General features: G+C 41.3%; 1 protein-coding gene across 2 annotated transcripts in view; it reads right to left on the bottom strand.

Annotated features, from left to right (window-relative positions):
* Nucleotides 1-24,906, bottom strand: part of CHAF1B (chromatin assembly factor 1 subunit B) — a 31,318-nt gene that overhangs the window by 5,763 nt on the left and 649 nt on the right. For both annotated transcript variants that reach the window (XM_075911669.2, XM_075911679.2), the window contains exons 2-12: nucleotides 22,980-23,106; nucleotides 22,491-22,623; nucleotides 21,631-21,748; nucleotides 19,862-19,965; nucleotides 15,246-15,342; nucleotides 7,424-7,502; nucleotides 5,324-5,417; nucleotides 4,509-4,578; nucleotides 4,308-4,399; nucleotides 1,890-2,052; nucleotides 791-1,219 (exon numbers count right to left, since the gene is read on the bottom strand). In XM_075911669.2, the coding sequence (XP_075767784.2) occupies nucleotides 791-1,219; nucleotides 1,890-2,052; nucleotides 4,308-4,399; nucleotides 4,509-4,578; nucleotides 5,324-5,417; nucleotides 7,424-7,502; nucleotides 15,246-15,342; nucleotides 19,862-19,965; nucleotides 21,631-21,748; nucleotides 22,491-22,623; nucleotides 22,980-23,105 (1,505 nt within the window). In that variant the 5' untranslated portion in view covers nucleotide 23,106. The remainder of the gene's footprint in view (nucleotides 1-790; nucleotides 1,220-1,889; nucleotides 2,053-4,307; nucleotides 4,400-4,508; nucleotides 4,579-5,323; nucleotides 5,418-7,423; nucleotides 7,503-15,245; nucleotides 15,343-19,861; nucleotides 19,966-21,630; nucleotides 21,749-22,490; nucleotides 22,624-22,979; nucleotides 23,107-24,906) is intronic.

Here is a 24,906-nt window from a genome sequence, read left to right as displayed (position 1 = left end):
TTCCACCCCAAAATAAAAAAACTCTCCAAAATGGGTTTTAGCAATATGCCACCCAATCTCTTCTAAATCTGTCCAAAGTAGGGATTCAAACTGAAATTGTGTGGGTGGGTCAAGTCCATACAACTACTGCTTTTTCCCTGGAGCTATCCAGATCGGATGAAACTTTGAAAGCTAATAACCTGTTTCCTCTGTTCATGTATGTTTGGCACAATCTATTAGTCAGACAGGTAGACTTGTGAGTTTTCGTGTGTCTAATTGAAGAAGTAAAATCTTTTACAACTTTTAAATTTCATTTTCCCCAATTGTCTGGTAGGCGCCATGTATTCTGTTGGGGTAACACTCGAACCGTTGGGATACAGAGCAATAATCCAAACCTTAGTTGCTAGAATCTGTCAATTTTAAGAATAGCTGGGGTGAGGGACTAGGAAAAGTAGCTGTATCTCAGAAACCCCTTAGCTAAATGGCCCCAAATTTGGATCACTAGCAGAATCCCACATCCCCATGAGGTACACCAAATTTCAAGCCAATCCGAGTAACTGTAGATGTTAGAACACTTTACAATCACGCTTTAAATAAAAATGTGTCTTAACTGTAATCACAGCACAGATTTGCTGTAATTAAGGTATAAAATTTAGGAACCAGAAGTCATTTTGACCTTTTACTTAAAACACAAACATAACGACAAATAGCTGTAGAATTTATTTTTAAACCTCCATACATCTAAAGTGGCACAAGAACAGTTTGTTTTGGCTTTCACATTTATCACAGGAAATGGCAATATATATCTTACCTTGGCGTCTTACTCCAACCTTGTAAAGCATTTAAAGTAATCCTCCTTGGTTGGTTTACTTTAGCACTCTGGCTGGCTGGCTGCATGGGTTTCTTCTCATCTGAGGATGAAACTGGAATATTTTTTATGCTAACAGGTGTTGAAGAAGAATCCTTGTTGGTTACTATTGCTGCTAGTGTTTTAGTCTGAAGAGTGAGATTACTCGGATCCATGGTCCTGTTCGGAGGGGTTCCATCAACTGACCTAGGCACTGGGGTGACAACCTTGTGTGACTGACTCTTCTTCATTTTCTTCTCTGCTGTAGTAGGGGTTGTGACACACAGCACAGGTTTCTCTTTCAATGGTACTCCAAGTTCATCTTCCTCAAATGTCACAAAAGAGCAGTATCCATCCGTGGAAGAAATAGCAAGAAATGATCCATCACTGGACCTGTTTGGGATTTTTTTTTTTTTTAAGAGGGGGGGAAAAAAAATCTGAAAAACTGAGCTAGTCTTGACCATTCTTCCCAGAAAATATCCTAACCACACAACTTGTTCCACCACCAACTAAATGTGTAAATGTAAATAACCTGGAATGACCTAAAAGACACCTTCTAACTGAAACAATACTTCATGAAGTCCAGCCTTGACAACTGATTTAGATCCTCTAGCTTTGTTTGTATTACGGAATTACCTATTTACCAACATAAAACAGAAAATTGCATATGAAGCCCACAATAGTAAATTGATTGAGAACCTCTAGTACAGAACCTAGAGATGAAGAATAGTACAGTGTTTAGGGCCCAAGCCATGAGAGACCTAGGTCCAATTTCCAGATCAGCCCAGAGACTGTGAGAGATCTGAGGTAAGTCAGTCTTTTGGTGCCTCAGTTCCCTACTTGTAAAATTTGGATTATACCACTGCCCTATCTCACAGGGGTGTTGTGAGGAAAAATACACAATAAGAATGCAAGGTGCTCAGGCACCTACGGTAACAATACAAGTACAATTGACTGAACAATGTGTAAAGCAAGAAATAGGAGTATCCTCAGGCCTTCAGAAAAGATAAGAATGACAACCTACCCTACCATGACAAATTTAAAGGATTTGTCAGTTACCTACCATGAAATATCACTCAGAGTATGATAATGTATGTTGGATACATAACCAAAGGGAAAGGACTGCTGTGTATCATAGAAAAGTACAGAATCTTCTGAAGCAACAGCAAACACCAACCGATAGGGCAGATTTATTAAAGCAGGGACTGACTTCTGTGAAGCTGCATCTAAGAATATAAAGAACATAGCACTGAGAAAAAGCACACAGACCACCACTCCATTATAATGGTATTGCTTGTACTAAATTAAGAGTCTGAAGAAAGATTTTATCATTGAAGTGTATTATTCTGGCTGAGAAGATGGCAAATTAATTATATTAAGTGAGGTACTCAGTGTTGCTCGGGTCCTTAACTTTAATTTTTGTTTTTTGAAAAATGTACATGCATCATTTGAATCATTGCTCTGGGGTGGGGCTGTGGATGAGAGAGCGCTTCAGTATGGCAGGCTGCCCTGGGGAGAGGACTACCCCAGCCCTCTCTCACTACAGCAGCTTAGGTCAAGATGAGAAGCATCTCTCCCTGGGCGTTGCAGCTCCAGCAAGAATAGCTGAGAGAAAGGTGTCCCCCTGCTGGGGCAGGTCCGGACTCATCTGCCTCCCTGCATTCCCCAGCCAGAGTGAAGAATGCAGCAAACTACACTTTCCCCTCACCCCCTGACAAAGGGGAACAATCAGAAATGTTCCCATATGAATTTGGAGAAGGGGGGAAAGTGTTAGCCCATCCACCCTCCATAAAAGGTGCCTGAAGGATGGAAAGCTTGGATAGGGGCAGTCCCAGACTGGGGAGGGGGAAAGAGAGGAAGGATGCCCCCAGCAAACTTCTTTCAGCTGCCTACTGATTCTGTCTCTTTTCTGTATGGTTTTATGAGAAGCAATCCCATTTTCTGGCACTTCCCATTTTCCTTGCACAACCAACCCCCTTACCTTGCTTTAAGTTATGATAAGAGGAAACTGTGTACCCAATTTGGTGGACCTAGCTCTTACCACTTAGGAGGAGTTCTTGCATGGACAGACAGATGGGCATGCTCTCAAATATATAGTATATAATCCTATTTTCAAGTACATACCATTTTCTGGACAAGCTACTTCTGGCACTTAAAGTTGTCCTACTTTGTCTCTGCCTAGAAGGGGAATGGTTGGGGGAAAAATTGGTCTTTTGAACCTTTTTTGAATTATTCAAATAGGACCTGAAATCTTCCAGTTATACTATTCAGAACCTTTTTTGGTACTTTAACTCAAGGTCTGAATAAGCAAAGAAAAATTCACTTTAAATCACAGTTTTACCAGGTTTATATAAAAAGTAACTTGCTATGCATTCTGTTTTCTTCCTAAATTTCATTGCTTTTTTGGAATTTTTAAGTTCAACTGTTGGCTACTATTCTGATTTAGGAGTTAGTTCTTTGTATATAGTTAGAGGACAGAGATACCTAAGTAAAATTTTCTAACTGGTGCTAAAAGGAAAGCACTCAATGGTCTTTATTTTCAGAGGTGCTGATCATATAGGGGTCTCACTGACTTCCACCTTTGAAAATCAGGCCACTTATTTAATTTTAGGCATCCAAGTTTGTACATTTTGGCCTTAGTCTGGATCTTTTGCTTTCATGAGTGTGTGTGAAAGCAGCAGCAGTAACATTTTTGCTTAATAAAGGGATGAGAGATGTAGTTCTTTTCCAACAGCAGCTTTGAAAGTTATGGTGGAAAATTTAGTACTAGGTAATAAGTTCCTGTAAGGGATACTATAAATTGTGAGTTATACATGTCAAAGGAGAGGGCCTTATTGTGCTCCAGTTAGAATTGAGGAAATCTGTGCCTTTTAGCAAGAATGTGAATAGTCTTGTTTAAAAACTCTAGGATAAAATCCTGGCCCCACTGACTTCAACAGGGTCAGGTTTTCACTCCCTGCCAGCCAGTGATTATGCAGTTTGTGTACAAATTTGCCCATCACAGCTCTTCCAGTGCACACCAGTCCTGACCAGCAACACTAGTGCTATTTCAGTCAGCCTCTCCTGAACAAGAATCTCATATTGTTGCAAACTATGGCAAATTTTGTAGTGGTTCTATAGTATGGGCAATCAGGACTAACAGAAAATATTTTACTAGGTGATTCCTTAATGATGAGCCAAGTTATTTATGATTATTCAGAACAGGCAGTTAAAACGTTGGAAGAACACACTAAGTAGTTCGTCTGCAGCATAAGAAGCCAACTGAGAACATTTATCCACTGTACCAAAAAAATCACTCAAAAGGCACTTAGTACATTTAAGGCCTTAGAATCAGCAAATAGTTTCTTAGATGTGGTACAGAAGTATCCTGAAAGAACGTTAAAAGGCTGCGACATAAAATAGTACAACCTGCAGCTACATAGTCAGATTTGCCTTCCAATAGATTTGCTGTAACACAACCTCCTCAAAGGATTTACGGTACCTTTATTATGTGCTTGTCTCAACTCAAAGTAGACCGGACAACAGCGAACAGCTAGAGTTGCCTTTCCGGGACAGGGCAGGTGAGCTATGGGCCTATTAGGAAAAAGTAATGTTTTAGAAAATGGCATGTGAAATAGAGGTATATATTACACACACCTCTTTATATTTTTAATAAAGAAAATTTAGGTACATTAAACCCTACCTTTTAAGATTTTTTCTTGAAAAAACATACGTAGTGTTTGTTACATTCTCTCCTGATTCAACACAGCCAGCTGAGAAAATAAAAAAAAGCTTCAAAGCATTACTCAAATTCAAAGGTTCTAAGCACACAAACTTACATTTATGAACATTTTATTTCCCAAGGATTTGCCTTATGACAGAAGGCCAGGTTTTTGCGACATGAACCCAACTTGAACATTTATCCTAAATACTACTTTAAATTTATTTTAGTTTTCCTTATATACTGCTCCAAAATAAGCTTCTCTTTGCTTTCACAAATGACTGCAACATCAATGCCTCTGCAGATAAATAGACCCCACTTTGGAATGTTATTCTTATTAACAGAGCAGAATTCTTTTATGAACAAGGAAACAAATGAGTACAGTCAGAAGAAGTTCAAAAAGAAAATACTCTTTTTTTTCTGTTAGTGCGGCATTGTTGATATCTCATGAATTTAATAAAGAATGTCTCATGCAAGTGTTTACACTGAATTGAAGGTCTGAGTTTCCTGCTGTTCATTTACAAAACATCAGATTGATCGCAAATTTATACACAGGGATATGCTGAATTTAGCTTACTTTGCAAAATAGGGAACCACAGAGGCTGCTAACACCACCATGACCACCACCAGAATGTAAATAGAACAAATTATTGTTGACCCCATTTGCTGCTATAGCACATGCCCATACTGTGCAACATGCCTATGTTTCTGACATTTCAAAAGTGATGTACCTGACATAAGGGCAAATGCCCCTCCAGGGCTACCCCACGCACCTAATACATCTTTCTTTCACATACCTGGAGTGAGAAGTAAAGAGCCATCAGGAGTAAAACTAAGCCTACGGAAGAATGATTTCATGCTGTCATCATGAAACATCCGATAGCTTCTTACCTGTAACATTTTGAAAGAATAAAAAAAATCTTTAAAATATCATTATCAAGCCACCATTAATTACAGTTAACACATTGTCGTAAAGTGAGACAATCAGATAGTTACGTGATCCAGTTTAATATGTCTTCAGTGGGTCTTAAAATACTTTTACGGTTTTGCTACCTCTAAATTGCTATTATAAACTGTTATTGTGTGGTTTAAATTCTCTAGGACTAATGGTAGTCTCCCTTATACCTTTTCAAATGCTGATTTGCATAATTCAAAGGCATAGACTCCACTATTCCTCTTGTTTCCCTCTTATGTTGTTATAGCTAGCTATTTACATTTAAGTAGTAACCAGTGAAGGAAACAGATGAAGATACATGTTATTTACAGAATAAAACTATTGCTTGCATAGAACACTTAAAACATAGAAAAATGCAACTCGACAGATCCAAGAATATCATATATAGGGAGAACCAAAAATAAAATAAAGACAATAGAATAAAGAGACATTTTAATAGTTGAGTTACAAAGAGCCTACCTCTTAGTTAATTCTACTTTAACTCTAATCCTAGAAATTTAAAGATAACTCCTCAGAACCATTTCAGACTTTCCCCCCGCCCCCCCAGGAAAACCAAACCATGCTTAAGGATACTTCTTACAGAAAAGAGATATGCATTCCTTTATGGACAATAATACCTCTATACAGACAACTCTAAAAAATTATTTTACTATCTATCATTCAGAGTTAATCTGGGATGAAAACTCTTTTGCTTTTCTCTCAGGATTTGAAATTTTTCACCGATATAAACACTTTGAGTGAAAATATAACACCTGCTGGGTGACTGCAAGCTACTGCATTAGTAATATATATATATATATATATATATATATATATATATATATAAATAAAAGTTTTTCCTGATGGATGACAGAATGTGCCTGCCAGGTGACAGAATGACATAATCACGTCATCAATGTCAACAGGCTCTCTCAGTGAAGCGAAAGCAGCTGGGAGGGAAGGGGGGTTAGCAAACGTAGTGATCAGGAAGCACAGCCCCCTAGTCACTATAAATAACTTTAAGAGCTGATGCCTAACAGATATCTTTGTAATTATTCTATGTAAAATAAATTCTCTGTGTACAGACTATTTTTTGCTGCTCTCCCCTGGAACTTTACACAAGGGCATTAGCACTGTCAATTTGCTAAGTTGTAGGAGCAGATGAACTTGCAGGAGGCAAGTTATTTGTGATAGTTACTTCCACAGTAGGAATGTTAGATAGCGGGTAATAGAATTGTTGACCAACTGCATGAATTCTTAGTGGTTAGTTGACTATTCTGACACTACGCGGGGGTGTCAGGTGGTAGCCAGTCTGCGAGGGGAGCCAGTTTAAAAACCAGTTCCCATCGCAGACTGGCTGCCTGCCTCCCTGTACTGTTGCCTCTGATACAGAGACAGCAGCACAGAGTGGCAGCAGCCCATGTCTGTGGGGAGGGGGGCTGAGCTCTCCACAGATAGAGGCTGCTGGGGTGTGAAGGGGATGGGGGAGCCTGCAGCAAAGCAGCCTCTGACCACGGTGGCCTGGGCTGGCTGTGGACAGGGACTGCTGCTGGGAACCAGCCTCTGTCTGCAGTGGGCCCAAGCTCAGAGCAGCCTCTGTCCATGGGGAGCTCAGACTCCAGCGGACAGGGCTATTGCAGAGGGAGGAATTAGGAGGCAATACGAGTAGTCGACTAGATTAACCAATAAATCTAGGCTTATTTGTTAATTGTGTAGTCAACTACTCATTGACATCCCTATTCCACAGCAAAGTCAGAGGAAAACAATAAGAAAAAATCCACACATTCATACAATAAATAAATGAAGAGACAAATGCAAAGATATCTGATGTAGAATTAAATTATTTCTAAAACTGAACAGTTCTTCCCAAATTTCACTTTCAGAGAAAGTAGCCCAGGTAAAAAAACCAACAACAACATATAAAGCATTAATCAACAACACTGTTAGTATTAGAACAGTTTACCTCCCCTTCAGCTCCTGATGGCATCTTGGTAACATTGAATGCTACACGTTTAGTCTGTGTACTGTACACTCGCATCACCCTATGTAATGGAGAATACTGTTAGCCACAAACAGGTATCTTACACACTGCAGGTGTGTCTATACTAAACCTTTAGCTCAAAATAAGCTACACAATTTGAGCTATGGAAATTGTGTAGCTTATTTTGAGTGTATTTCGAAATAGCTTATTTTGTAATTTGGCACTGTCTACACAGTGCTAAATTTCAAAATAAACCTCTATTCCGAAATGTCCCTTAAGCCTCATGGGATGAGATTTACAGGGACATTGGAATAGAGAGCCTGTTATTTCGAAAGATATTTCAAAATAATGGGCAAGCTGTAAAGACACGGAATAACTATTTTGGGATACCAGAAGTATTCTGAAATAGTGCCGCAATGTAGACGTACCCTGAGCAATATCCTTACCTATTTCAGAGTTATAACACCTTCATTTTCAATCAGAAATTTCTGGAGCCAGTTGACAGTTTTTTACAAAAGGACTTCCCACTAAAAGCAGTAGATTACTACTTAATACTATAGGACATTAACAAATAACTATCCTATACATTTTAGCTGCCACAAGCTATGTCAGTATAAAGCCACCACAATTATCACATTGCTTGTGAGTATGCATGCTTGGCTCCTTGCATCAGTGCTGCGCACGTTCACCAGAAATGCCTGTTTCAATGCAATGAGGAGCATCATGATGTACAACTTGTTACTGTCCAGTGCACTATCTTTTGGGAAGTTTTTGCAATGCGTGGTGAGCAGAAACAAGTTGTGCAGGAGTTGCTGGTACTGCAGGGTCAAGTTCCCATCATACAGCCTTCTTCAACCCTAAGCTCTTTCTAACCCATAATTTTCATTTCTTTTTTAAATATCTCTTTACCTACATGACCTTCTTTGTGGTCCACCATCTCTGACAGAAGCATGGAGTCTGCACAGCTCTGCACTAGCGCCATGAACGTTGGAAGCACACAATAAACAATCCTTCAGAATTTGCAGAGCCACAAGGCAGATGGACTTTTGTTGATTTATTCATAAAAAATTTTTGTGACATATGTATGTGCCCTTGAGGGAAAATCAAGGCTCAAAATGAAATGGAGAAGGCCTGAATAACTTCCTGGAACTTCCCTGGGGATTCCATGAGTTTCTACAGAACATAAACTGTCACTGAAAAAGTAAATTATATGTTTAGCTATTATTGTTGCAGTTTCCTTACTAAAGTGAATTGAAAGCAGAGCTGTGCAAGATTATTTTCCTAAATCTGCACAGAAGACTTAATTCATGTCTTTCAGGGTGTGATCTCTAAAGTATAAAAATAATTTAAATTAGGGATGTAAACCATGTACACATTTACAAATTAATCGATGAGCCTGGGTTGTAGGCAGCCCTCCCTCCTGCCCCAGTTGGAGAGGCGGCAGCAGGGGCGGAGGTGGGAGATGCTACACGCGGAGAGCTGGCTTTTAAGCCAGTTCCCCACATGTACCTGCAACCCCACTGCTACCTCTCATACAGAGGCAGCAGTGTGGCAGCGGGGGAAAGAGGCAGGAAAAGCCACCTGCTGGGAGTCTGCCCCCAACATGTGAATGTGTGAAATTTTCAGGAGTGACACGTTTACATGAATAAACACATTTTAACATCCCTAATTTAAGTGTTACTTTACTATTTCACAGCTCTTTTACAGAAACATTCAAATGTCATGTCTATCCCATGGAGATTAAAAAGGAATATTAGGTCTTTTTACTCATCCTCTCTGAGAGCCACTTGCAGGATTTTCTCCAAGTGGGATCAGTACTCTCTGTAATAGAACCCTCATCATTATGAAGACTTTTCAGGTATAAACAGACAGTTTTCTGTTTCTTAATTTCATTTTTTTATTCCTTGTTACACCTTATAAAAAAACAGTTACTTATCTCTGTAACTGTTACTCTTCGAGATGTGCTGCTCATATCCATTCCAATTAGGTGTACACGCACAAACTCTGGAGCTTTTTTTTTCCTTAGCAGTACCTGTTGGGCAAGCTCGGGAGCTCCCTGGAGTTGTACCGCTATATTGGCACATATGTATCCCTGCTGGCCCTTCACTGCTTCAGTTCCTTCTTGCCAGAATCCTCCAACGAAGGGGAGTGAGTAGGATTTGGAATGGACATGAGCAATACCTCTCGAAGAACAACAGTTACAGAGACAAGGAACCGTTTTTTCTTTGAGTGCTTGCTCATGTCCATTCCAATTAGGTGACTCCCTAGCAGTACCTAGGAGGTTGGCTCAGAGTCTATCAACACCTAATTTGCAATGGACTGCAGCACAGCCCTCCCAAAAGTCATATCTTCCTTGGTCTGCTGAGCAATTGCATAGTGACTGGAAAACGTGTACACAGAGGACCATGTAGCTACTCTACTAATGTCAAGAATGGGCACCTGTGCAACAAAAGCTGTGGATGACACCTGTGCCCTCGTGGAACGAGCCGTAGGAGGGGGTGCTGGCCTACCAGCAAGGTCGTAGCAAGCTCTAATGCAGGAAGTGATCCAGGTGGATAAGCACTGGGGCAATATCGGTGAGCCCTTCATCCTCTCTGTTATGGAAATAAAGAATTGTGGGGATCTACGGAACTCTCTTGTCCTTTCGATATAAAATGCTAGTGCTCGTCTAATGTCTGGAGAATGTAGCACCTGCTCCCTAGGCACAGAGTGGGGTTTCAGGAAGAAAACAGGTAGGTAAATGTCTTGGGACATACGGAAATGTGAAACTACCTTAGGGATGAAAGCTGGGTGGTGACATAGCCTAACCTCGTCCTTAAAGAAAACTGTGTAGGGGGTCACCAATATGAAGGCCCTCAACTCAGATACTCTCTTGGCTGAGGTAATCACAATCAAGAAACCCACCTTCCACGATAGTGGTGCTTCAGTGAGCAGGCTACCAAGGGTTCAAAGGAGGCCCTCATGAGACCCATCAGGACTTTAGATTCAGATCCAATAGGGTACAGGTAAGTGCATATAGGAGAACAACCTGTCCACCCCCTTCAGGAAGCACTTCACCATTACATTTGCGAACACTGTCCTACCTCCCTCCCCCAGATGAAAAGCCGCAATTGTGGCTAGGTGAACCCTTGGAAGACCCTGGTGTCTGATGTATAGGAAGTAATCCAAAATGAGAGGGAACAAGGCATCCATTAAGTCCGCCCCTGCCTGCTCCCCCCACGAGGCGAAGCATTTCTACGTGGCCTCATAAACCACCCTGGTTCTACTCCCCAGGAGGATCTTCTGCACCTCCTCCAAGAGAGTCACTCTGCCCCCACTAACAACAAAGGTTCCATGCCGTGAGATGGTGGATGACAGGTTCTGGTGGCATAGCTTCTCCTCCCCTAGGTCCTAAGTAATCAGGTCTGGAACCAACTGCAATATCACTGGGTCTTCCACTGCCAGGTCTAGTAGAGAGGTAAACCAATGTTGCTGGAGCCATGCCAGCACCACCATAATGACCGTGGTCCCGAGCCTCATGATGAGTAGGACCTTGTGTATCAGTGGGTACGGGGAGAAAACATACAATAGCTCCTGAGGCCCTTGACCCATGTACAAGCAATAGCTCTGGCACTGGGCATTCTCCCGTGTTGCAAACAGGTCCAGATGGGGATAGTCCCACCTCCAGAAGACCTCTGATATGATATCTGGTCTGAAGGACCTGCTGAGCTCATCCACCAGAACACTGCTGGTTCCTAGAAGGTAGGTTGCCTTGAGATGGATATTCTGGGCAATACACAGCTCCCACAGATGTAGGACTTCCTTGTAAAAGGGGAGAGGACCAAGGTCCACCCTGTTTGTTGATATAATAAATGGTCATAATGTTGTCCATCAATACTGAGACCACCTTGTTTCTCAGTTGAGGAAGGAAAGCCTGGCACGCAAATCTGACGGCCCCAAGCTCTTTGACGTTTATGTGCAGGGAACTCGGGAACTCTCCACAGGGAACCATATACCTTGAGTCCTGAGATTCCCCAGGTGGGCCCCCCAGTCCATATCAGACACATCTGCGAACAGTTGCACTGATGAGCTCTGTCTGACAAATGGGACTCCTGTGCAGACCATCCTCTCCTGCAGTCACCAGTCCAGCGAGCGGAGCACAGCTGCTGGCAGTGTGACCACCACGTCTAGTGGTGCTCATGTCGGATTGTGTACACTTAACAGCCACCCTTGTAGGGGTTAGAGCTTCAGTCTGTGGTACCTTACCACATATGTACATGCCACCATGTGACCCAGAGGCTTCATACATGTTCTCGCTGTTGTCATGGGAGACCTTTGGAGGTCCTTGATCACAGAACTCATAGTCAAGGCTCTGGCCCCAGGAAGAGACGCCCTTGCCACAGTGGAGTCTAGGTGAGCCCCCACGAATTCTCTTATCTGCATGGGGTTGAGTGTGGATTTCTCCTCGTTCATGAGGCCTTGGCTGGAGAACAATCTCTTGGTCAGGGCTATCTAGTCTAATACGTGTCTTGGTATGACCCCTTTATCAGCCAATTGTCCAGGTATGGAAAAACCTGGGTCCTGTGCCTCCTCAGGAAGGCCACTAAAACAGCCATGCATTTAGTGAAGACCTTTGGGGTTGTGGAGAGGCCGAACAGTAGAACCGCAAACTGGAAGCGTAAACCTCTGTAAACCTCAGAAATCTCCCAGGGGCAGGGATCACTGAAATGTGAAAGTATGCGTCCTTCAGATCAAGGGCAGTGTACCAGTCTCCTTTCTGGAGGGAAGGGATGATAGATGCTAAGGTGACCATCCGGAATTTTGCTTTCTTTACAAACAAGTTTATTTCTAGAATGGGATATGGTCCCCATTTGGACTTGGGGAAAAGGAAATAGCAGAAGTAAAATCCCCTCCCTCTGAACTCCTCTGGGCTTGACTGTCCCCAGCTGCAGAATCAAGGACACTTCCTGCTTCAACAGTTGCTCGTGAGAGGGGTCCCTGAAGAGAGACAAGCAAGGAGGGTGGGAGGGAAAGAAAAGGAATGACGTAACCTCTTCCCAGGCCTGGTAGAAAAGGTAAAGTTGGCAACCAAAAGGGAATAATGAGGCGGAGACTCTAATATTGTCCTTGAGCATACTCTCAAAATGAGCACTCAAGCCTTCTGGGCTCCTTAAAGTTGGACGTGGGCCCCAGATGTCGTTGGCACTCCTGCCCTGCAGCCTGCATCACCAATGAACCCGGAGGAGTGTGATTGAAGAGGTGCTCATGCCCCACTTGGGGGATGAAGTAGCGCCTCTCAACCCCCTTTTAGTGGGAGGAATAGAGGAAGGGGTCTGCAAAAAGGTTTTGAATATCTTATCCACCATTTTATTAAGTGGTAGCGCCACTTTAACTGGGCTGTTTGCCATGAGGATATCCAGCATTAGATCGGACTCTTCCTGGTCCTCATCTGCCTGCATCTACAAGTTGGCTGCTAGCCTTCTAAGCAGGTCTTGATGGTCCCTGGCATCCACAGATGGAAGCTGGAAGGCAGGATCTGCCAAGGCCTCGTCAGGAGACCAGGACAATGACACCCTGACCTCCAGCTGTTCCTCTGCCAGCTCTTCATGAGGTATGGCAGAAGGGGCATCTTGGCCTACCACGGACGTTGCTGTTGAAGGCATGGGGCCCTCCCCTTCCACTGGAGGTCTTGCCATGTCCTTACTGCAGGACTAGGTTGACTCCAAAGTGGGGGCTCTCAGGAGAGGAGTCTGAGGAGGCAGTATGTCGTCAAAGTGGAGTGCCCCTCCTTAGGGCGCACTTTGTGACTGCACCTCTCTAGAGATCCTCCCTGTGATCTCTCTCTCTCCTTGGAGCCGGGGACTGTGAGTGGTGCCTCAAGGACTTTGAAGAGGTGGCAGCCTGTCTGGTTGGTGCTGTCAAGCTCTCCCACACCGAGGCTGGTACACTTTGCACTGACTATGCTCACTCTGGTGCTGGTGGTTGCAAAGTGGACTCCATGAGAATGAGCTTGAGCCTAGAGTCTCTTTCTCGCTTTGTGCTCAGCTTGAAGACCTTGCAAAAGTGACAACTGTCTGTTCGATGGCTCTCGCCCAGACACTTTAGGCAAGAGTCATGCAGGTCACTGCAGGGCCTGGCTTCAAGCACTTCACACACAAATTGAACCCCTGAGGGCCGGGCATTCCCTCCCCAGCAGGGAGTAAAACTCTCTTCTCTCATCTAAACTAATGACACTAACAACTAAATGACTTGAAAGACAAAAGAACAACTATGTACATGCACTAAGGGCTGGGACTAACGATGTAATCAGTGCTCCAGCTACCGTCACCGGCAGTAATAAAGAACTGAGGGAGGTGGAGGGCCAGCAGAGGTATTTATGCGCTGATATAGCAGCACCACTCCAGGGTGCTCCCTGGCTGGCCCAATGGGTACTAAGGGAAAAAAGTTCCGGAATCTATGCATGCGGTGCACACAACTAATTGGAATGGACATGAGCAAGTACTTGAAGAAGAATTGAAGCTAATAATCCAAAGGAGAGGAAGAGAGAGAGGAAACATAAACGGAAAGAGCCAATAAAGGGGAGGAGATTTATGAAAAGGGCAGGGCTCGACAAATAATGTAATCTACTCGCCCGTGGTGAGCAGATTACAACCCAGACGAGCTGGCGCAGAGCAATCTGCACATGCGCAGGGCTGGCGAGCCCTGGAAAAGGGCATCACTTTACACCACCAGCCCCTGGAGAGAACCAAACCAATAAAAGATGTAGGTTAACACATACCCACCTTTTTGTCTTCAGTACACAACAAAGACAAAGAGATAAACGTAACTAATGGGGTAAGACATTGGTAATGGACAGGTACCTACAATCAATTAAACTAAAGCATTACCTAAACACCTATGTAGTTTCTGTAGTAGTTTATGAAGAGAGCCCATTGATATGCTACTTTTCTACACTTCTACATTACAGAGACTCAGAATGCTTTGGTATAAAAGAAATCTCAAATCTAGAATTACTCTCCCAGAGGTTTATTAGACAGTTTTGAAACCTATCAAAATAAGATGTATACCCCAAACAATTTATGGTGAACTGAAAGCTAATACAAAAAAAGATTTGTTTGCCAAATGACCATACTAACCAGACTGAAGAGGGTGGGGATATAGGGTGATATGAAAAAGGTGACAATCAGCATAAAAAAAAATAAACTTCTGATATCTTCAGCAAATTAAAAATGCCCAATGGAATATAATTTGTTTAAAAGTTAAATTAAATTTACTTCTTTGTTGAATGTTGATTCTAAGGCTTTGGATGGCATACCAATTCCCATTCCACCTTTGCAGTTCCCTTTGAAGGATCTATGTGAACTAGGGATGAGATAGTATACACGGTTAACCGATGAGCCGGGGTTTATCGGTTAACCTCCATGGTTGCACAAAGCACCTCCATCGCTGCTGCCTCTGTATCAGAGGCAGCAGCACAGAGAGTGGGGGAATGGGGTAAGGAGGAACAGGTGGGAGCCAGTGCTCGGAGAGAGTCTGCTTAAAAGCTAGCTGCCCACGAACACTGGCTCCTGTCTGCAGTCCTGCAGAGAGGAACACTGTAAGAGTGAGGCAGGTGGCTGCACGGGAGCTACCATTCTCCCACTTGTAATTTTCAGTGGTTACACATTTACCTGGTAAATAAAATGCTTTTTAACATTCCTAATGTGAACAGCAATTAAACTTCATCTTTCTAAATATTGATAATTATGAAATGAAAAGCATTCTATTATTTTCTTAAATAGCATGCAACAAGCAACAGTAATAGGAAACACTTAAAATAACTCACCTATCACAGCTAAGAGTTGCAATGTACTGGCCTATAGGATCCCATGTTATTCCTTGTACATAACTCTTGTGTTCATTAAAAATTGAAACTTTTTGTCCTAAAAATAAAAATAGTTTCAATTTCTATTTCATAAATCACTTTTAATTTCAGAAATAAAACAAGGCCAAGTATTTCAGAATGTAAAGTATTATATATTTTTAATCTTAAATTTATAACTATCTTGTAAAGAGTCTTACAATGATGATAGGAATATTTGCTTTATTCACTAAGTTCACAAAGTCACAACTGAACCACGACCACTGAATTTAGGCATGTACATCTGAGCTTTATTCCTAGTCTGTCATTTTCTGAGTACAAAAGTTACCTAAAACAGTAGAATTCAGGCTTCTCAATATACCTGCTTGATCTATAGAACTATGCAAAAAATTGTTGCTTGGGAAAGTAATGTTCCTACAGTAATACAAAAACCTTTTCTGTTGACATGAAATGTGTCTAAAGCAGGGGTTAGCAACCTATGGCATGTGAGCCGTAAGTGGCACGCAAACTGATTTTCACTGTTACACGAGCCTCTCCATCGGATCCATACGCCGACCATATGGGACTGTCTTGATTTTAGTTGCCATTGTTCCTCTCGTGGTGCAGCAGCAGCCTCCTCCCCCTCACTACCATAGAGCGCACTCTAAACAGGCTTCCGGTGGTACGCATTTTTCTGGCCACTCCTCCACCCACTGCCCCATCACCATGTGCCGCACGGCCCTCTCCTTCCCCTCGTAGGACTGCATGTGGCACATGAGGTCCCCGGTCTGGACACGCCACCTCCTCCTCCAGGCCTCTTGTTGGTACCACAGCTATCGCCGTTGCTGCGGGGGAGGGGTGTGGGGGGTTCCAAGATAAAACCTGGCGGAACTGTCCCTGGACCTTTTCGCGTTGGAGTTGCCACCTCAGCCCCAGCAGGGGCGCTGCGGTGCGCGCTCAGCAGTTACGTTTCCACTCTCTGTCCTCCTGCCCCTCCCCGCCATGCTGGGGGAGCGGCAGTGAGCCAGGTCTGGCAGGGAAGGTCAGGGTTTCTCTTCCTCCCCCCACATGGAGAAGCTGAGCTCCTTCCCCCTACCCACCCTGCTGGGGGAATGGCAGTGCAGTGACACGCTGTCCAGAGGCTTTCCCCCCTGCAAGGGGGTGCAAAGCCAAGTAAGCGCCCCTCCTCATGGCCAGACCCTCCACATTCCAATTCCACTCATTCACTCCCCTCCCCCTGCCAAGATCCCACATACACAGCTTGCTCTGACACCATTCTTTGCTCCTGCATCCGCCCTCCTGGCCAGACACTCTCCCTTCTGGCCAGACACCCTATTGTGCTCCTGTACCCACCCTCCAGCCAGACATCTACCCCCATTCTGTTCCTGCATCCATCATTACTCCTGCACCCTTCCTCCTGGCCACACACTGTACCCACCCTTGTTCTTGCTGCCTCCTCCTGGAAAGACACCCTACTCTCAAGCTTGCTTCTGCACCCAACCTCCAACTCAGACCTCACAACTTCTCCCCATTCTGCACCACACCTCTCTCACAGATTCTGCAGCCCCATCCCTATCCCACTCACTGACAGCCCTGTCCTGCACACTGAACCCCTAATTTTTGTCCTCACCCCAGAGACTAAGGGGGTCCACAAAATTAATTAACTCTGGAACCCCCCAAAAATTAATCTGGCCTATAGGAAGCCCTGAATCTCAATCCTCCCTGTCCCTTTCCCTCACCCCATTGAGCTGGAGTGCCAGAGGAGTGAGGTGTCTCAGTTAGGGGTCACATCAGTGAGGGTTGAGTTCTTTTGCTTCTCGCTTGTGTGGTCCGCAACTGATTTTTCTGTGGATCATAGATGAATATTTTACTTTATTTAAAATGAAGTTCGATAAACTAACAAGAGAAAGTTAAAATGCTTAATCGTTTTAATAATTTAAATTAAACCATTCTCCCTAACTGCAGCTGGTTCAGCAAATATGATCACCATACCCAGCCTGCCTCAACCCTTCTCCCCAGGCACACAGATCCATAAATAGAAGTGAATACATTAAATCTCAGCATGTCACTTCTGAAAGGTTGCCAACCCCTGGTCTAGAGTATGGGATTATGTCAGCACAGCTATAGTCCCCATACAGTAGGCTTGGCGTGAATCTGAGCTATGTGGGACTATAACAGACTCAGCCTCTGTGAATACAGCACAGAGGACAACGCAATGCACACTAACTAGTGGGTTATAGATGTGCTGTGTTTAGTGGAACCATCTAATTCTGAAACTAGGAGCTCCAATGCTTCTCCCATGGCTTATCCCATCAAGGAAGTCATGGGCATGAACACTTCAATGCTACAGATGTCCCAAGGTACATGAATAAATCCCACAAATCTCAAAGAATCATGACTGGGAAATGAGATGGGAATGGGCTGATGCTTAATAGCTGGTACTGTTTTGGATATCAGTGTTAGTATAAATAAAAAGTTTATATTTTAATATTTCGTGGAATATAAACCTATGTAATTGTTCAAAATTTCTCATGTTTTTTACCACTATTTATGTAAGAAAGGGCATCCAAGAGATACCCAAATCAACCCATATCTGGCAACACCAAGATGGATAAAAATAATTTTAATTAAAAATTGGAATTTTTATGTAATTTGGATTTTTATAATCAATAAAATACGAAATTTCTCATTTAAAAACAACAGTTACAATTAAATCTTATCACAAACATGCTACTCCTACACTTAGTCTCATAAAAATGAATTAATATCTCTAGTCTGTCCAGCATAACAACCAGCTCTTGCTTCTTGAAAGTTCTGGGTTTTCAGTGTCTGCTTCTCACAAATGTGTGCAAAGACAGACACAGGCTGGATAGGATTATTTTTGTTTTGTGCTTATGTAGTGATAGACCTGTGCCAAGCACATCAGAGTTAGTTAAGATTTGCCTAGACAAACAGACAATATATAGGAACAAACAAAGGCAGTACAGAAATGAACAGAAAGTGAACTGGAAAGACAAAGGGAAGACATTCAGTACACGCACAACTTCCTATATTCCCCCATGCTTCTGCCACAGAAAACTATCATGGGTTCTGGGTAAGACACACTCTATCTGGGAATATTTTGAAGAAATGTATTCCCTGGGTAAAAAAGGAAAACGTGTCGAGCATAAGCAGTGCAAGAAGATGATGCAGGGCCTAGCTGCAAGAATGAAACATCATAATGAAAACTGCTTATTGGGAAAAAAATAATGTGGATGAAAATGTGGATATATCTGAAGAACAATGTAGATCAACTTTGCATTATTCATCAAGACTCTCTATGCCCTTTAGTATAAATGTGATTTAACAAGTAAATTCCCAAGCTCTTTACTATTAGATGTTGCTAAAAAAAAGTTTAGCTTAGCTAATCCTTACGTTTAGAATCTATCATCCAAGTATACAGTACGGAAAACTGCAGTAAGTGAAATCTAGAGTTACTAGATGCCACTAAATGTCATTTTCTCTCTTAATATTACATAATACATGCCTCTTATTTTGGAACATCATGGTCACAGACCATAATGGTGATGCCATATGTCTATTCCCTGTTTTACTTTGGTATAACTCAGCTTTCCCAAAGGAATCCTATCCTGTACTTGTTTTCAGTGAGGCTTATTCCAAAATTAAGTGCACCCTGAGCACAGTCCATCTTAGCTTTTATGGTAACATGGAATCAGATCCGTATCAAAATGACAGTGGGAGTGGGGGAAGATGAGAGCGAGTTGTAGAAGTTTTAAGGACACCGTACATTTATTGTTCTGAGAACTTGTTTGTTAGAGTTAATAAAATTTGAAAATTTAAATTAAAAAAAAAGAGTGTAGCTAACTGCTGTCCTTAACTCAGGAGACTGCTGCAACTGCAAATGTGAAATATTTATGTAACATTTAAGATTTAATTTAATAAAATGTAAGTGTTGCGTTTGTGTGTAAGATTTAGTTCTTAGCATTCCTAATGTACTGCTGCTGCATCTGCAGCTTGATACAGGCAATGAATATTGCATACTATTTCCTAAATTAATAAAAGTCAAGTTATCTAAAAAAATTAGACAAACTACACCCTCTTAGATGTTGTAAAATGTTGTACTGAGCTGTAAACATGTTTTAGTGAACAGATTTGCACTGTTGTAAAGTTGTATCAGTGGGAAAATTAATTTAAATCAGTAGGGTTTTTTGTGATTTAAATCGCCTTGATTAAAATTAACACACCCTTGACAACACTGTTATCAAAATTTCCACCCACTAAACGACTTGGAGCTGGGAGGGCACAAGTACCCTCTGTCATGCTGCAAAAAGTAGCACCATGGAAATGATGATTCTGTACATTTCTATGAAACAAATAACTCCTTCCTGACTTTTGTGTCTCTAACTGGTCCACAAAATGAGATTTCACTACATCATTCTCCCAGATGAAGAGGTATTTTCATCCCACCTTCACAAATTCAGGAAATACTTTGACCATATTGCCATTAAAAAAAAAAAAGATGCTTTCAGTTATTTTCTTAAACATTAAGCAATTCTACTGATCTTAGGCTAGATACCACAAATTAGAAACTTTGCAATTACCTTTGTTGACATCCCACATTATAGCTGTGTTATCTACTGAGGCAGAGGCCATACAGTTTCCATCAGGGGTCCAACAAATATCATACACATCTTCTAAGTGGCCTCTGAAATCCAGATTAGTAGATCGTGATCATTAGTTATAGCAAGAACAAGAATTATAAACAAAAAGTCAGATTTCAAAAAAAACAAAACACGTTGAAAACCTATATAACCAAAGAGGTTACTACAATGAGAGCCAGCCACTGGTTTTTTTTTAAATATATACTCTTACTAGAAGTAAAACACGTATATCCCTGCTAACCTCTGTATAACACTGCATCTTTCAAAGAAATAAAAATCTTGAATTCACAAATGACACGAAATAATATATAAGGTATGAAAAATTAACATTCCCAGAACCGTGTGTAATGAGCACACTACTGTTCATGTAGCAATAAAATATATGAATACAAGAAAGGTCACGTTTTTAGAAAACTTTCCTATACAGATAATTTTTTTCCACAAGAAATGTTCAGTGAAAAAGATGCATATCAAAAGAAGTCATATCAAATCTAGGAATCTAAATTAGTTCATATTACATTTGAACCAATGTTTTCTGATATCAGGTTCACTTTAGCAAAATATCCACAAAAAATAAGTTTAAAAATGGTAAGAATCATTAGCATTATTTTGTAGATTTCTGCATCAAAGTGACTATTTGAATGATAAAATATGCCACATTCCCATTTTTTAAAGAGATATTAATTTTAATTAATTTACTTTGGAAGCTGTTTCAGTCTTGTATGGAAATTATACAAGCACTTTTAAAGGCATATTTTGTACTTACATACTTTGTACCTACTCAGATTTATCATGTAGAAATACTAGGTTTATTTTTTTAAAGGAGTGTGAATTACTAATGAATATAATAATCACACAGAAAAACCAAAGTGCTCATTTTATCCACAGATGCTGCTCAAACAGAGGATAGCATTCCACATATTGTCCCATGAAGGAACAAAAGGTTAATTAGGTTTCCATAGCCTTTCATTTCTTTGCTTCTCCACAGAGAGTGACAACAGGATGCCATTCAGTTCTCACTGTGATAGTGGTGATCTGATGTCTTGCCTACTAGGAACTGGACTGAAACAACCACTCGTTTCAATTAAATTAACTATTTTAACTGTGAGTACACATACATTTTAATGAGTATCATGTATAATGTGAAATAAAGGCTATTTTGTATTACATATAATATAATTGTCGCTTTTCATAGTTTTTTTTAATTATTGTAATTTGCAAGTAATATTGCCAGTCAGCTGGAATAAAACTTTTCAACAACTCTCTAAACACTAGTTTAAAAAATGTGGCAAGGACTGATTGCTCTCGTTTTACTTAGCAAACAGACGTGATTTGTTTTATCTTTTGGCCCTTTGTTTAATATTCATGATTAAATTATATTAATTATAAATTCAGTAATAAAAATGTCTGTTTACTTAACATTTCCTCGTGTACAAAAACAGAGCTTTTGAAGTAAATAAGTAGGTGCAGAGAACTTTGCTAGAGAAAACTGGAGAAACAGACTGGTACAGAACACTGCTAGTGACAGATACTAAATGAGAACAGTAATTAGAATGAATAACAGGAATACACTTTGAAGCAAGTGAGTTTTCGGGGGGGGGGGGGGGGAGGGCCCCTGGTAAGAGATTTGCATAAGTTGAGTGGAAAGCCATTCCAGACAAAGAGCATCATGGAATGAAGAAAACTCTCCAAAAACCCAATTAAATTACCTTAATGTTTTAAATACTGTCCAATTTTCTTTGTTCAGCTGAGCTTCATCTTCATCTTGAAATGCTATTGGCTCTGGTTCTTTGTTATCATTCAATTTCCACAATAAAATCACAGCGTCTGTGGAATAATATGACTTGTTGATAAGAAATGTTTGGGCTTTGTTTATAATGAATTATTATATTGGTCTTATTGTGCTATTATGTTACATGTAATCTGAAAATCAACCAGCAAAAATATTTAGACTAGTCTTGGAGATTTGTTTTAGGGGACTGACCTAGAAATGTTTTTATCCCCGTTACCTTTATTATGTAGAAACAGGAGACAAATGTATAAGTTAGTTTTGCTTTATGTTGCTCTCCTGGACTTTTTAACTGTTGATTAAGAAGGAAATTTCCAAAGGTCCAAGTGAAAGTCAGGTTCCCAACTTCCAAAAGACTTTCAGAGGGTATATAATTGCCCTTTGTGCCTTTGGAAATCTTTCCCCAAAATGTTACACATTCCTGTCAAACACAAGAGAGCTAACCAGTCCCTTTGTCCTTAGAATAAACACTGGTCTGTGACTCTGGAGATGTATGTAATTTCCAAACTCTGCCAGAGTCCCTTTATGTTTATGATATTGGGAGAGCTGCTCAATACGCCAATTGTAAAATAGGAACAATTCTTTCATATCTGTAAAACAGAGAAAATATTTTGTATCTCAAAGGAGGCTCAACCAATAAATTCACCAGGGTATGTGAAACACTCATATATCACCATGATTGGGAAGTTAATGGATCATACAAACCCCAAATCGGAAATGTTCTGTGCTCTTTTTACATGACTTTCATCTATCTTTTTTATATTGTTTTTTGTTACTCACCGTCTCCTCCTGATGCTAAAACCTCACCATTGGGAGAGAAACGCACAACATTCACTGCTTTCGTATGGCGAGCTAGATTTGATAAGAATTCCACAATTGCTTTCCCATCTGGTCCTTTTTCCACTTTCCATATCTAGTTATAAAAGAATTACATATAGTAAATTGCCTGCTATATACCTGAAAATTGATTAATTTTTAATCTTGTGCACCATTTTCTTCAGTTCCGTTATTTATATATTTTGCAAGGAGGCAGAAGGAATGCAGATATTTCAAAAATCTTACCCAAACTTGATGAAATTAAGAAGCATTATTATTCAGAAAATTAAACTCAAGTTGACAAAACTCATGGCCCACTTTCACATAACCTTTTATCTGAGTCACTCACTTGTGGGGCAGTAGGAAACTGGAAGAATGTGAGATTTTTAAGTAAAATTAAATGTCTTGTTAGATATTCTGCTCACACTAAAATCAGCGAAATTTGGAACTCACACGAACAGCAGTGTCTACTCCTGCTGAGGCCAGTCGATTGATTTTCCCTTCAGTTCCATGTTGGAAGTCTAAGCTATACACCGGCTCTTTGTTGTGCCATGCTATTTCACAAGTGATGACCTTCATTCTTTTTAAAGGAAAACATGGCAGATATCAGATATTTTGCATTTATTTTTACAAGAATTATAGTCAAAGTTAATAACAAACAGAGAAATTTTAAGAAAAACATTACAGTAAATTACAAAAGATTACTAAAAGTCTCGGAGGGGTAGCAGTATTAGTCTGTAACTAAAAAAAGGGAAAAAAACAACAACAATGGTCCTGTAGCACCTTAGAGACTAACAAAATATATAAATATCATGAGCTTTCGTGGGCACAACCCACTTGGACAGATGTGAAAGCAAGGGGCCCAGTGTCTCAGTCTGCCCTGTGGCATGTCCCACTCGATCCACAGGCAGGGAGCAGCCCCAGAGCTCAGAGGGCTAGCTGTTCCATCTCTCTCTGGCTATGTCTAGACTGCAAGTTTCTTTCAAAAAAGAGCATCTAGACTACAATCAGTCTGGATGCTCTCTTTCGAAAAAGCACAGTTTGCATTACACAGCGCCTTTTTTTGCAAGAGCACTTTTGAAAAAAGGCGTTATTCCTCGTGAAATGAGGAGTACCACCATCGAAAGAAAAGCCGTGTTCTTTCAATGTAATTTTGAAAGAACGAGGCTGTAGTCTAGATGCAGGTGAAGTTTTTTTTCGAAAAAAGGCTACTTTTTTCCAAAAAACCCTGCAGTCTAGACACAGCCTCTCTGTGGTCAGGAGGAAGGGGGAAGCTCTGTGCACTGTGAACCCTGTCCTTCACCCAAACACCCCCTAATAACCTCTCCTGCACCCAAATTCTCTACCTCAAGCTCCATTCTGCACCCATCCTCCATCTCAGACCTCCCATCCCCTCCATAGAAAAGTGTGGCCCTTGACCACTTACCAACATTTTGGAGTGGCCCCACCCCATCAAAAATTATTGCTCACCCCTAGTTTATGATAACTGACATTTTCTGCAAGAGCAATAACCTTTTCAGAGAATAAGCCATAGCTCTCAACTCCATGACTGGAAATCTTATTATGATGACAGAGTTGTGCTGGAGCAGTGTTTAGGTACATTTCTTTGGACATAAATGTTTTCCAATCCCCAGATCTCAAAGTGGTTGCATTCTTCATGTTGCTCTGATCCCTCCACTGCCTGCTTTGACTGCAGCAAAAATAATTGCATAGGCTGGTTTTTGAGTCAGCAAGTGCAGCAAGAATAATGCTAGAAACACAGCAAGCAGGGAGAGATGGGTAAAAGAGGAATTCACTGTTCAGTGCAGCAGACCTCATGGACCATGAAAGTTAAGGTAAAATGAAGAGAAAAGATTTAGCATGCTGGAGTGGGAAGAGAGATGAACCTAGGAAAAGTGGGACTTGAGATGGATCAGAACAGAAATTCTTCCTCCTAAGAAAAGAGAAGAGCTGCTTACTAGTCACACAAAAGATGCTAAAAAAATAGTCTGGTAGCACTTTACAGACTAACAAAACATGTAGATGGTATCATGAGCTTTCGTGGGCACAGCCCACTTCTTCAGATGAGTGGAGTACAGCCGCTCCCCGAGTTATGAACAAGTTACGCACCAACACTTGGTCCGTAACTCGAAGTGTTCACAACTTGGATCCCATAGTGTTACATGGCGACGGCGCTGTTCGTAAGCATGGATCGCCGTTCGTAACTCGGATCCGCATTTCCGACTGCTTTGGTCCTAAGTGCGGATGGTCGTAAAAGTGGAGGTGGGCGTAACTCAGAGAGCGACTGTCGTGGATGGCCAGCATTGTGGCCATCTGAAGAAGTGGGCTGTGCCCACGAAAGCTCACGATCCCATCTCCATGTTTTGTTAGTCTATAAAGT

This window comes from Pelodiscus sinensis, chromosome 1 (genome assembly GCF_052426305.1).
Source record: "Pelodiscus sinensis isolate ZL-2025 chromosome 1, ASM5242630v1, whole genome shotgun sequence".
NCBI lineage: Eukaryota > Metazoa > Chordata > Testudines > Trionychidae > Pelodiscus > Pelodiscus sinensis.
The sequence above is the reverse complement of the archived record's forward strand: the minus strand, read 5'-3'. Positions and strand labels throughout refer to the sequence as shown.